The sequence below is a fragment of the Ostrinia nubilalis genome, chromosome 9 (assembly GCF_963855985.1).
Source record: "Ostrinia nubilalis chromosome 9, ilOstNubi1.1, whole genome shotgun sequence".
Lineage (NCBI taxonomy): Eukaryota > Metazoa > Arthropoda > Insecta > Lepidoptera > Crambidae > Ostrinia > Ostrinia nubilalis.
Window position 1 is genome coordinate 13,896,183 of NC_087096.1, and position 15,170 is coordinate 13,911,352.

The 15,170-nt window shown below is 42.2% G+C and overlaps 1 protein-coding gene across 1 annotated transcript in view; it reads left to right on the forward strand.

The window, feature by feature from the left end:
* LOC135074855 (uncharacterized) overlaps window positions 1–15,170 on the forward strand; it is an 88,463-nt gene that overhangs the window by 55,619 nt on the left and 17,674 nt on the right. The window contains exons 11-17 of the mRNA XM_063969237.1: window positions 2,536–2,794; window positions 3,156–3,310; window positions 6,208–6,346; window positions 7,067–7,195; window positions 8,002–8,226; window positions 10,051–10,329; window positions 12,457–12,642. Coding sequence (XP_063825307.1) covers window positions 2,536–2,794; window positions 3,156–3,310; window positions 6,208–6,346; window positions 7,067–7,195; window positions 8,002–8,226; window positions 10,051–10,329; window positions 12,457–12,642 — 1,372 coding nt within the window. The remainder of the gene's footprint in view (window positions 1–2,535; window positions 2,795–3,155; window positions 3,311–6,207; window positions 6,347–7,066; window positions 7,196–8,001; window positions 8,227–10,050; window positions 10,330–12,456; window positions 12,643–15,170) is intronic.

Sequence of the window (15,170 nt, forward strand, 5' to 3'; positions counted from 1 at the left end):
TTTTAATTCGCAGCGATCTCTCGCGGTTGATGCTGAAGCCGCTTAAGGCGCTAAATATCTTCGTAAAATGAGTCAAAATAAATACTCTTTAATTAATAGCGCAACCAGGAATAATATTGTTATTTTAGGAGTATTTATGCCTCTTAGAAAATATTATGGAGTGAAGCCAACTCAATGCCAAATCATTAAATTTTTCCATTATATTCTGATGCGTGCGAGTGTGTCTATTTTTTTAATTTTATTTTTACCTTCTGCCTTTTTATAAAAGCCATCAAAACGACCGATTTGATCTGAATAACCCGCTCTACCACTGCCCTCAGACACTTAAGCATTATTTAAATTCTTAGGAAACGGCCCAGCAAAGTAGTGTTTCTGTCAATTAAATCATTTGAAAGTTCATTTGGATTCCGCCAATGGTTCCGCTGGATTACGTAAACTGCCTTCCTCATGCCAGCATTTGTAAACCAAAACTTAACTGTTGGTATACTTGGTATCCACAGACGCCTTGATTTAAATCAGACACTGCATTATTCAGGAGCTACGGTATAAACATCAGGAGACTTGAAGTAGGTGGAGGTAGCGGAAAAAATTTTTCAGGGTAGTAAACAATTGTACAATTAGGATTGCAAGATGTTTACATTGGTATTACTTCAATAAGTAATATTATTATCCAATCAATCAATATTACAGATTTTCATTGAAATACATTATTTGAAAAAATATCTAATTCTTGTGATGATTAATAATGATGCTGGATTTGTAAGAGTAAGTAGGTAAATGTGCATTTAAAGAACTCGCTTTCAAAGTCATCGAGTTATTTTTTAATAGCGTAAGTAATTGGCTATTAAGCAGGTTTATATCTGAAGTTATGTGATGATGCTGCAAAAAAGACGATTATTTCTCTTCGGACGGCATCATTTGGCTCTGGGCATACTTAATGTAAGAGCAATTTCACATTATGTAATTTACATAATACGAGTAGGTATTATTTCCTACACTTACACAAATCTAAGGTATTGGAAAACACATCAATTCATCACATATCTCATCATCTAAGTTCATTAAAATGGTCAGTATATTATATTTTTATTCAAACAAATAAATAAGTCGAAAACAAAAAAAAACTATACAAAGTGTAACGATACTGTGTGCTCTTATGCAACAGAATATTTTGGTAGCGGATGTATTTTGTTGGCAACAAAGAACATTGATTTAGTTTTCATAATCGAATAATTAATCAAATAAACGCAATCGATGAGTTGCTATTGCTTCATGAACACGCCTGATGTTGCACATTTGGACATATTTGGTGGGTAATGAGGCGAAAATTCTCAGTAACAATTTGTCAATATTGACTTCAATATTATTTATGAACAACGAATGGTTGTGTGAGTGTTTAGTTAATAATTTGTTCGAATAAATTCTACTTTTGCACGCGTGTCACGTTGGGCGCCATCTGGTAACATGAAAGCGAAAGGTTATTTTTTCAGCATGATAGCCTCTGGTATAAAGGACAATGACCAAAAATGTATGGAGTGTGGTCCAAATGTCCACCACTAACGAGACCTATGTAGTAAAATAGTCTACTAAATACTGATTCATTATAACCAAACCGCAATCAAAAATATGCTGTCAGTAAAAAGTTATGACTGAATGAAAAGTCTGTTTTTTACCTTTTCATCCGAAAAATGTTCTTGATATCATTCTATCCATTGCACATTTTGGACTAATCTACGCATGTTATGTCATGTAGCATGTGGCGCGGGGTTATAGATTAATTTTATTAAATATTATACTAGCTGTGCCTCCGACCTTGTCCCATTTTTACAACATTTGTCTTTACTGCTCCGCCCCTATTTGTTGTAGGGTGATGTTATTTATCCTAAAACCATCCTTGATAAATGGGCTATCCATAACAAAAAGATTTTTTCAAATCGGACCAGTAGTTCCTGAGATTAGCGCGTAAACTACTACAATTTTTCAAACAGTCATAATTTTTTACTGACAGCTTATTTCTTTTTCGTCCCATACTGAAAGTTAATCTCTATTTAATGGACTATAAGCTAATATAGGTCTCATTAGTGGTGGACATTTGGACCACTTTTGGTCATTGTCCTTTGTTTTGTAACATTTTAGATAAATACCTCTCCTACAGTGGCGGATTTACAGTTTTGCCGCCCGTAGGCTAGGGTGGGGTTGGATCTTTATTTAACTTTTATCTTCTGAAATCGAGTAGGTAAGCGTCATCTGAAATCTGCCGCCCTTAGGACGCTGCCGCCCCTAGGCCGCGGCTTATACGGCCTATTGACAGATCCAGGACTGCTCTCCTATACATCCATAAAGAATATATGTAGGTTTATACTGCGCTGTAAAAACTCACCTGTGCATCTTGTGCAAGTTTCTGTATGTAGGGACCTATTTTTATCAGGATTTCTGGAAGTCCTAACTGGAATGGATACCAATATACTAATTTAAGAACTTGTTTCAACCATACCTAGTCTCCCAACAAAACTCACTATCATTATCCTTCAACAGACTAGAAATCCTAAAAGCCGATTCCTCGCTAAAGAGCAAAGCGAAGCGCAACGAGTGGACATGGAAGGCGCAGACCGACGTGGTCAAATGGCAGGCGACGCCGCTGCGCGCGCCGTTACTGCGCCTGCCGCCTGCGCTCGCGCCGCCCGCGCTGGAATGTTTCACGTGCGTGCGAGCGTACTGCGGAGACCTCACGCCGCCTGAGCGACCGATGCACCAGGACTTGACTGAAGTGAAATGCGTCTATACTGTGCTGATGGTAAGTTCCCCATTTATAGACAAATCTGTCATAGGTACATAGTTCAAGCGGGAGATTTATGTCGCTGTTATGGTTTCAAAAAACATTTTGTCTGATTTGTTCTCAACTACTATCTGGTAGAGTTGATCTCGAGGAGTCACCAATTGGATAGTTGACATGATTATCTAACCGATATTTTCAGGGTACAACTTCTACAAAAACATTTCATTCTAGTCCTAAAAAGTCTCATTTTAGAAGATCTGAAATCATTAAAAGAGTCTGAAATATCGAATAGCCTTTGCCACCAGCTGCAACCGTTGGATCTTATGTTATCTGTAAAATCCTGAGGTTCATCAACATCTAATACCGGTATTCCTTGCAGCATTGCCACTCTGTACCAGAGCTGCGCGACGAGGTGTACTGCCAGCTGATGAAGCAAACCACCTCCAACCGCTCGGCCGCGCCCGACTCGTGCCAGCGTGCCTGGCGGCTCATGTCCATACTAGCGGCCTACTTCACGTGCTCGGACACGCTCAGGTATGGACGCTCTATGTTCTGTATCTACTGCCACTGAGTTGGAACTATGGGTGTACTGCCAGCTGAAGCAGACCTCCAACCGCTCGGCCGCGCCCGACTCGTGCCAGCGCATGTCCATACTAGCGGCCTACTTCACGTGCTCGGACACGCTCAGGTATTATTATTATTATTTGTACGCTTTGGAGCTCACGGGTCAAAAGTGGCCCGGTCCTTTATAAGGCTTGCGTGGGGATACAGATCCAACACGTAGAGGCCGTTTTAAGCGCAAAATAATCGACAAAAGTGAAAGTGGTGCACATGCTGGATCTAGTCTCTCACTATATCATCACTTGTCGGCCGTTTGGTGTAGTGGTTCGGAACGGACTACTATGCCGAGAGGTCCCGGGTTCGATTCCCGGCCGGGCAGAAATTGAAATGATGAATTTTAATTTCTGTGACGGGTCTGGGTGTGACTATGTATAATATTTATGTATTTAAAAAAAAAAGTATATAAGTAGTATATCCGTTAAGCTAGCACCCATAACACAAGCATTAAGTTGCTTACTTTGGGGCTAGCTGGCGCTGTGTGAAATTGTCCAAAGATTTATTTATTTATTTATTTATTATTTATTTATTATTTATCATGGGATGTAGCCAGAGACCATCCCCAGCCTGTGCACAGGAGCTATTGCAGTTATTGGTGAATGGAATAGGGTTATGGATGAAGGATGGAGGGACTGGTTACTGGGCTATGGATGGAGACTACGGGTCACCTGCCTGGTTCATAGTCTCGGACTGAAAAAATGGCAGGCGGTGACTAGCCAGCGACTAAATGGGCCCCCCCTGGCGTCATGGGTCGTATAGACCGGACTGAGGGGCAACATTGGCGTCTGCCAGCTCAGGGGTGTAGAGAGGTGTGCTGCGCTTTCTCCGAGGTTACTCGCGGCGTTATGCCCTTTAACACTTCCACCCCTGGAGCATATAGCTCTAGCGACTCCACTCTGGCCGGCCGGTTAAGGCAAGCCAGAGGTGAAAGTCCTGCAGACCCTCTCGGATTCCACTTCGGCAAGCCGAAGACGAGGGTCTTGACCGACTCTCGGGAGCACTCGGATTAACAACTGGCCCCGTGGTGTCGCTACTCACCAACAGCTCGCCACAAAGCTGCCCTGCGGGGCTATTATTACACCGGTCAACAAAAAAAAAATTTTTTTTTGCGCATGGATTTTACTTATTATATTCTGATTACATAACATAATTTATATAAAAAAGTGCGATTACAAATAGAAAATATTTGCTTTTGAAGAAGTTATAGCGATTTGAATTTTCCATCTTCATAGTAGAATTTTTCTAAAGATGCACGTCACATTCTCATTGGGATACATTTATAGATAATTATGGGGGCTTATTCGCAAGAACAGGGGGCACGCTTCCGTGAAAATATAGTGGGATTTGAGAGACGACGTTACCAAGGCCAGTATCCTGAAAGCATGATAGGGTTAGGTTTTTATGAGAAAAATCTTCTATGGAACATGACAGGGAAGTAGAACTTTTCATTTTTAATAAATATTTGGACTCTATTTTAAAACTTCTCTTGGGAGAATGAATCTTAAGTGATTGTTTAGTATGTTTTAATAATAAGAAATAATGAAAGAGAGAAAGAAAGAAAAATATTTGGCAACAAATTGAATCATCTCTATGTTCATGTTTCATACATTCATTGATATGCATTTTTCTATTTTTTACACATAAAAGCAAATTCAGAACAATTTTTTGTTGTTATTCTTATTTCTAGGTATTAAAGCAATAAAAATAAGCTATGCATAACCCGTGCGCAAAAATACTGTAGACAGTTGTTATTATTATTATTGTTTCCGAGCCCTGTTTTGACTGCTTAGTTGTAGACCTCGTCTTCAAAACTTAGCTTGATCACTTCGTCAAAGCGGCTACGAAGATGAACAGGCTTTTCGATTCGATCAGCTGGACTGCATGTGTTTCGAAATTCAACTCCTGTATAGCCAGGATCTCCATCTAGTCCTAAACTATTAAGTCATTGATAGGGCCAATGGCAGTCTAGAAATAAAATCGACACAACATAATTTTCTGAAGAAATTAGGAGTTTAATTAAAACTAAGGCAGGCCTGGCTCACTCCGCGCGGTACATCCGATAATTACCTACAGCGAAGCGCCCCGCCGGCGGGTATTATATCAGTCGAGTGTCACGCGCGCGCCCGTCAGGACGCTGGCGTGCGTTGTAGTACCTAATTCTATGATCGAAGTATTATTACAAAATGGACATAAAGAGAAAGAAATATTATTGTGCGACGATCGGGTGTTTAAATTCGAAAAGAAATATACCGGATTTATCTCTTTTTTCGCTTCCCAAAGATGCTGAAAGGTATGTTGGCCATGTAGGTAATCAATAATTCTTAGGATAGTATAGGAACCTAACCTACCATGACTACTGCTCAGAATGCGTTCGTTCGTTTCAGCAAATTAATGACGTCCACTGCTGGACAAAGGCCTCTCCCAAGGTTTTCCATAATTAATGCGTACTTACCTACATACGTACCTCATTACAAATAAGTATATTAATTATTTTATTACTAGACACTACTACACAGCAACCCTAACAGCGTAAGAAGAGTTCAGAGGCACGCGATAGAAAGAGACAAAACTTGTAGGTGAATAAAATTGTAGGTACGTAGTGCTGTGCGAGCTGAATTCCACTGTATCGCGTCGTAGCAAGACTCGCATTTATTTAAATCGTCTTGCGGAGTAATCCTTCTGTACCTGTACTATTACTTATTCTGTGACTAAGGTCAACTTCCCGCCCAAAACCTTCAACAAAGAGCTTGACGAAGTTAGGTGGAACTGTGTACTTTAGAGCTATGTTTAAGATATATTGTGTGTTTTCCCAGGCCGTTCCTAGTGGAGTATTTGTCAGCGGCAGCGGCAGACCGGCGGCGACCGTGCCAAGGCACAGCAGCCGTGTGTCTCGCCAACCTGCGCAAGACCCTGCGCTGTGGCGGCAGGAAGAACGTGCCCAGTGTAGAAGAGGTAACAACAGTAGCGGCGTAAGGGGGGGGGCGGTGGGGGCGGTCCGCCCCGGGTGCCAAGCATCAGGGGGTGACAAAAGTTGCGCAGATTAGTACTCACTCACTGGCGCATCTGCATGGCAAGGACGGTCGTGATGTCATGACAGGGGGGTGCCATTCTGGGGTGCCTTAGGCTATAATTTATATTATTACGGGGGGGGGGGGGGGTCGCCACTGGGTAACAACCAATAATTTTACCATCATTAAGTAATTTATGCCCGTTTTCACCATCAATCTCTAATTTTTAAGTAACCCCTATGAAAAAAATATCTTATATGTGTTACTATATTAGAGGTCACTTAAAAAATAGGGATTGATAGTGAAAACGGGCATCAGTCTCCACTTCAGGAGGACAAACCCCGTCTAATTTACAAGTGAGAATTAGGCCTACACTCCCCACTCTCTCTCTGTCTAGACGGGGTTGGGGAAGCCAGATGTTTACACATTTCCTACTTAATATATCCACAGGCACGTTAAAAGTTGGTCATTTGGAATGTAGTCAATAACAAATTACTAATAAAATCTTTTTAAAAAAAATAATAGCATCGCTAGGGTTGGAATTTGGAAATAACATCTTCGCCTTTGACCTCGAGAATAACTAGTTTCATGGGAACATTTGTTATTCAAGGTAACCAGTGAGCTACACGACATGCAACGTGTTAAACTGTGTTTTACCTCGCAGGTGACAGCGGTATCAGCGGGACGGTCAGCGCGACGCCAGCTGTACAGACTGCCGGGCGGCGCCGAGCGAGTCGTCAACACGCGCTGCGCCACCGTCGTGCAGGACATCGTCAACGAGCTGTGCGAGCTGGTTAGTAGCAGTTAACTTAATAGGGATGTTTCCTGGGTCAAAAAGCAAGTTTTAATTAGTCCGTCAGTTAACTTATCAAAAAATACTCTACACGTATTTTTCACTTTTTCAAACTCATGAAAATTTAAAGAGATAAAGCGCGCCAAAGTTCATAAGAAGAGGCCTGTGACGTCAATGACTGCATAAAAGTACCGCACTTTGTGATGTCGCGCGGAACTTCAACGCACCATAACTATGTAATTATTTGTTAGATTGACAAATAAAAACATAATGTGTCCAATATTTTTTGACATTTAACATGACGGACTAAAAAATTTTTTTTAGGAAACTAGCCTATTACCCTGGTCTGAAGTCCAAATGATGAATTTGAGCTGATATTGTCCGTTAAAACTCAAATTATCGAAGTATGTGACCTGATTGGTACTAATTGAGAACTACAATAAATATTAAGGTTGTAATTGTTTGTTCTCTGTAGCTGTGCCTTAAATAAAATACATAAATAAAGATATCGGAATTTTTGGCACCAGCAAATTGATCTGAATTCCACTCTTGTACAAGTCGAAATACTTGAGCCCAGAGCCTCTGCTCTTCTTTAGCTAAAAGCTTTTTTTACAATACACCAATAGAGATCAGATAAAATGTGCAACCTTAGGATATAGTTATTATAAATTGAAATGGCACTAAAATTAAAACAGCCCTACAGGCTATGCTATTGTATCTTGCATGAATCTTTTTGGTATTGATTAATTAATTTATTTATTCTTTAGTGACTTTTACATCATTTGACCTTACCATGTCAACCACAGATCGGCGTAACCAGCGAAGCGGAGCGCGCGGAGTTCTCGCTATACTGCATAGTGGCCGGCGACGCGCTCACCATGCCCCTCGCCGGCGACGAGTACGTGCTCGACGTCACCACCGAGTTACAGCGAGCGCACCACCCCTTCTACCTCATCTTCTGCCGCTCAGTGTGGCACCATCCGCTACGGACTGACGCGCCACCGCTGTACACAGAAGTTCTGTTCAATCAGGTAACTAAAACTCATCATAACTTCAACTGCAAACACTTATAATGATGGGTGACGAGTACGTGCTCGACGTCACCACCGAGCTGCAGCGAGCGCACCACCCCTTCTACCTCATCTTCTGCCGCTCAGTGTGGCACCATCCGCTACGGACTGACGCGCCACCGCTGTACACAGAAGTTCTGTTCAATCAGGTAACTAAAACTCATCATAACTTCAACTGCAAACACTTATAATGATGGGTGACGAGTACGTGCTCGACGTCACCACCGAGCTGCAGCGAGCGCACCACCCCTTCTACCTCATCTTCTGCCGCTCAGTGTGGCACCATCCGCTACGGACTGACGCGCCACCGCTGTACACAGAAGTTCTGTTCAATCAGGTAACTAAAACTCATCATAACTTCAACTGCAAACACTTATAATGATGGGTGACGAGTACGTGCTCGACGTCACCACCGAGCTACAGCGAGCGCACCACCCCTTCTACCTCATCTTCTGCCGCTCAGTGTGGCACCATCCGCTACGGACTGACGCGCCACCGCTGTACACAGAAGTTCTGTTCAATCAGGTAACTAAAACTCATCATAACTTCAACTGCAAACACTTATAATGATGGGTGACGAGTACGTGCTCGACGTCACCACCGAGCTGCAGCGAGCGCACCACCCCTTCTACCTCATCTTCTGCCGCTCTGTGTGGCACCATCCGCTACGGACTGACGCGCCACCGCTGTACACAGAAGTTCTGTTCAATCAGGTAACTAAAAGTTACGAATAAAATAGAAATCTTACTATAATTGCGAACGACGATATGTCCTCGAAGTGACCACCGAGCTGCAGCGAGCGCACCACCCCTTCTACCTCATCTTCTGCCGCTCTGTGTGGCACTATCCGCTACGGACTGACGCGCCACCGCTGTACACAGAAGTTCTGTTCAATCAGGTAACTAAACTGCAAATACTTACTAACCAAACGCTTATATGATGGGTGACGAGTACGTGCTCGACGTCACCACCGAGCTGCAGCGAGCGCACCACCCGTTCTACCTCATCTTCTGCCGCTCTGTGTGGCATCATCCGCTAAGGACTGACGCGCCACCGCTGTACACAGAAGTTCTGTTCAATCAGGTAACTAAACTATCAGTAAGCTAAATGTCTTGACGTCACCACCGAGATGCAGCGAGCACACCACCCCTTTTACCCCATCTTCTGTAGCTCCATGTAGCATGACCCGCTTCGGACTTAGGGCCCTCGCCTCGCCCACGGCGACTTTTTGTAGCGATGCAGTCGCGCTGCTATAGCGCCTTGGCATCACTTCTGTAGTGCGTTGCAAATGCGACTAACGCGCGTTAGCTACTAACGCTGTCGCTCGTTTACGAGGGGCCCTTAAAAGCGTTTCAGCTCGGAATGACAACTTCTCAAAATGACAACCGGGGCGCAAAATGTCCACTTCTCGAAATGACAACTTCTTAAAATGTCAACTTCGCTAAAAGACAACTTCTCATAATGTCTATTTCTCACAATGACAAATTCGCATTTGGTCAACTTCGCATAATGTCAACTACTTGTTGATATTTTATTTTCATTATTTCTAGAGTTCTAGTTCTTCTAGAGTTGTCATTATGCGAAGTTGACCTAATACGAATTTGTCATCGTGAGAAATAGACGTTATGAGAAGTTGTATTTTAGCGAAGTTGACATTTTAGGAAGTTGTCATTTCGAGAAGTGGACATTTTGCGCTCCGGTTGTCATTTTGAGAAGTTGTCATTACGAGCTGAAACGCTTAAAACTTCATCTCATGTGTAACGTCGAACTTATTTTCCTTCCCAGGTGGCCCCAGACTACTTAGAAGGCTTACTACTAGTACTACCCAACGGCGGTGCGCCGCCCGCGCCCGCATTACGAGACGCTGCCCTAGTAGCAGCACTACTACACCGCGCCGCCGCGTTGCCCGACGCGCCTCACGCTCGTGACCTCAAGTTCCTGCTACCGAAGCCTCTGCTAGCGCTGCGGGAGCCTAGAGCGCACGCCTGGCACAACTGGGTTGCGGCTGAGTGGCCGCACGCTCGTGCGCTTTCGCCGGCCGCTGCTAAAGCTAAAGTGCTACAGGTATGTTCATTGGACTTCTACGACTTCTAGACATTTCCATCGAAATAAACGCACGAAAGTAATTTTCCCAGGGCCATCAGGTCAGGTCCAAAATTCTAGGAAAATCTGTTTATGTAATTTTTTTTACCTACATGTACTTAAACGATTCCTTTTCCGGCTGTTAATCTTACCACTTAGCTAAGATGTGTGTAAAGGTCACTCCTGCTTCTGCTGCACACGCAAAAAGTTTCATGTACCTAATTTGGGCACGTTGAGCAGAGAGACAGGAGAAGTTAAAAAGGTTTTCGTTCGTCGAGCAAGGGGACTTAACGGGACTATTCCCCGGGTAGCCAGGATCTACAGCTTGACCGCCAATAAAAACCCAACCAGTTAAGTTTTTAGGGTATGTCGAGCCCCTATTAGACATGGAAAAAATAATTTCTCTAATTTGTATTTTGTGTTCCGGCGTTTCTTCTCAGCACTTGCCATATGTTTGTCTCGAAGCGCTGGTAGGGCCCAAAAGATAAGGAAACATGTAAAGTGCCCCATAAGGGCTACCTTTTCTTTTTTTATTATTTTCTATTGACGTTCATAAGTGCCACTTGTGGTCTAAACCACAGAATAATAATAAGTACTACGTACAGAAGTTTTACTTCGCGAAGGTATTTAAAAAAATGTATGCTCAATGTCATTAACAATATGGTGTAATTTAGCCTGTCTCAAGAGTCAAGCACCATTTTGTTGACAAACGTCAGTGATCGGCACTGCGCCGAAGCTATAGGGCTGACTTCGGTAAAATGATGTGACGTGAGGTGCCAAACTGCGGAAAATGGCGGAGGAAATACATGATTTAGCATGAATTATCATGAATAATATTAACTACTAATTTACCTCTCAGTGTCTTGAGGCAACTTAAAAAAGTACATTCTGTGTTTTTATTATTATTTAGGCAGCTAAATACTGCACAGTATTTAGTACACCATTTTCTTTATTTTCTTCCATCATACACAAGAATACGCGTGCGTGAGTCAATGAGTCAAATTGTTAAATGCAAACAAAACTAAGTGCATTAAATTTACCTTACCTAATGTGAGGCAGGTTTCCACGCAATTAATGGTGAAGAATGAACCATTAAATAGCATAAATTCCACAACATTCCTGGGAATCACTTTAGATGCTAAACTTCAATGGGGTCCTCATATTGAAACTTTGTCAAAAAGGCTCAGTTCGGCTGCTTTTGCAGTGAGAAAGATAAGGCAATTAACTGACATTGAAACGGCAAGGCTAGTATATTTTAGCTATTTTCATAGTATAATGTCATACGGCATATTGTTGTGGGGCTCAGCCGCGGACATTGAAACTGTGTTTGTTCTGCAGAAGAGAGCAGTGCGGGCCATTTATAACCTTGGACCCCGATTTTCCTTGAAAGATTTTTTTAAGGAAATAAACATACTGACAGTAGCTTCACAGTTCATTTATGAAAACCTTTTATATGTCCGCAAAAATATAGAGCAATTCACGAAAAAGAGCGATTTGCATAACTTTAATACAAGAAACAAAAATAAACTTGCTGTTCCAAATTTCAGATTGCATAAGATTGGTAATTCATTTATGGGAAAATGTATTAAATTCTTTAATAAATTACCACAAACTGTTGTAGAACTACCCATTCATAAATTCAAAGCACATATTAAAAGTACCTTAATGAAAAAGGGCTACTATAAAGTCGATGATTATTTAAAAGATAAAAATGTTTGGGATACGTTACTGCCTAGCTCGCATAAATATTTATAACTTTGTACATTTTAAAGCATGTAAACCTTTGAAAAAGAGGCTGACAATAGTGACTGAGTTTCTTGCGCTGCTTCTTCTCAGCACTGGCCCATTTATTGTCCTGAAGCAGTGGTAGGGTTAATACTGGGACGTGTAAAAGTGCTTTTTTTAAGCCTATTTACAGAAATAAATGAGTTTTAATGAGTTTTAATGAGTTTTTAATGTTCGCTCGTATGTGAGGCCTTGTCAAATAGTATCCTGTAGGTGGGCCATCGTGCGTGTTTTGTTTTCGATGTAAACTCGCGGAGATGAATAGGCCTGTCTAAACTGAATAAATATTTTTGATTTTGATTTTGATTTTAACGTGTATCGCAGGTCCTATCCCGCTGGGCGCTATTCGGGTCGTCGTTCTTCGCGGTGCGTCGCGTGGGCGGCGCGGGCGCGGCCGACTGGCGCGAGCACGTGCTGGCGCTCAACCGGCGCGGCGTGCACCTGCTGCACACGCACACGCACGAGACAGACACGCACTGGCCCTACGCAGAGCTCATCTCCACCAGGAAGGTGCGTATATGGCAAACCTAAGCGTCCACAATATCATCATCATCATCATTTCAGCCACAGGACGTCCACTGCTGAACATAGGCCTCCCCCAATGCTTTCCATGTTGATCGATTGGCATAGTACGCAGAACTGACGGCCGATGGGGCAGAAAGGTTCTGGAATGGAGGCCGCGTACCGGAAAACGCAGCGTGGGACGTCCACCTACAAGGTGGACCGACGACATCGTAAAGGTAGCAGGGAAGCGCTGGACGCAGGCCGCTACCAATCGATCAACACGGTCCACAATAACAGAGGGATTACTCAGAGAAAGATCTGAACATCCGAAGATTTGAATGTAAATTCCTCTCAAGCATATCGAGATTCCAGCACGACGGTGACAAATAGACCCGAAACTACGCAGTTCCGGAGTAGCCTTTCGCTTTTCATGCGAGGATTTTTAGCAGTTGACAGGTGTCACGAAAATCGACGCACTCTCAGCTGTGCCGAAACACAATATCTTTTTACGACCGATTCAATACGAGCGTGACGATGGCTTAGGCGACTATCACCGTACCGCGCTCCGTCGCGTAGCGCAAAGTTACGTGCATTCGCAGCACAATGCTGCTCCGCACGATGATGTAAATCTGGGCCTGCTGTATAGAAAACGCGCGCGCTATCTGTCACCCCGCGGACCGCGGCGGAATGTAGTGCAGTGGGTAATCGCTTTACACATGCTTTTGGCGCGAAGCGATTGTCTAATCCCGTTGTACGCCCATCCCAAAATTTATTTATTTATTTAAAATCTTTATTGCACACATAAAAACAGTGGTACAACAGGCGAGCTTAATGCCATGTGGCATTCTCTTCCAGCTAACCAGAAAATTAGACAAAACAGAGAATTTAAGTAGGCGGTGCAAAATAGTACAAATACAAAAAAAAACTTATACTAATATAATACATAAAATATTATAAATATATTAATACAAAATATATAGCTACCTACATAAATACATACATACATATACATAATACAGGTCAGTCGTCCGCGGGACCAGTTTAGAGTGGACGTGTGCGCAAGTTTTTAGTTAAATCCATAAATTCTAACAGTGTAACTTGTACTTTATCTCCATACCTTAACTTCGAAAATTGTGTGTGCCACAGTTACAGTGACGTACCTGTGACATTATTGCTTACCTGCTCGGACCGATAACTCTGTCTCACTCTTACGTCGCTTCGGTGACTCGTTCGGCTGATTTCGTCGCGAAACTTATCACGATGCAGCGATCACCGCCAGCAAAAATACAAAAATACTCATCAAATCCTGACCTACCCGAATCAGGTGAAGGAGACGACGACTTTGTTAGCTTCCGTAGGCGCAGGCTGCCCGAGGATGATAACACCAAACGAATGATGGATTATGTTGAGAAAAAACTGAGTGCTGAGCTTGATTCATGGAAGTCGCAGTTAGACGTCGTCATCGCCGACAGTATCAAAAATTCTATTGATTCTATTTTAGACAAAGAGATCAAAAACATTACCTCGACCATAAACAATTCCCTCAAGACATTTGGAGACAAATTAGATAACATCGAAAAATCATTATCATACGCGATGGAGAGGCAGGACAGCATTGATTCGCGTTTAAAGCAGGTAGAAAGCAGATTGAGCTCGAGTGATGATATTAGCAGTCAAGTAACTCAATTACAAGACAAAATCGATTCAATGGAGCAGCAGGCGCGACTGTACAACATTGAAATAGCTAACTTGCCTGAGCGACGTGACGAAAATTTATTAGCTATCGTTGAGAAGATAGGTGCTGTCATTAAACACCCCATCAACAAAAGTGACATTGTTTCCGCTCATAGAGTGCCCCACTTTGATAAGAAGTGCACCCGACCAAAAAATATAATAGTTAAGTTTTCTACAAAAATACTACGTGATAACTTCATGGCAGCATCGCGAGCGAACAGAGGGCTGAAATCGGACCAACTATGTATGCCTGGCACTGTATGTTCAGTGTATGTTAACGAACACCTTACAGCCAAAAACAAGCAGTTGTTTCGTTTATGCCGAGAAGAAGCCAAAAAGTGTAGCTTTAAGTTTGTTTGGGTTAGTCGAGGAACTGTATTGGTACGTCAATCTGAGTCATCTCCTATATTTGCTATACGATGCGAACAAGATCTTAAAAAAATCAAAGCTTAACTGTTTTCTTATACAAGTATTATTATGTTACTTCAGTTTTTTATACTTTAAAAATAATATTACATGTCTAAAACTAAACCTCTCAAATGAATGCATTATCTGTGTGTGTCAAATGAAATGTATCTCCTTTTTATTCTGGAATGTGTGTCAAATTATACAACTAAAAAACATACTCCTATATTGTAATTATGTCTGGTCACACTCAATAAATATTTTATCCACTGATAAGCGGTTCTGGTACTCATTAACCTATAAAATATCACTACTCGTAACACTACATATAATACCCACTATTTATTTAAACCAATTAACTACAACACATTTTTGTAGCATCACTAAAAATGGCT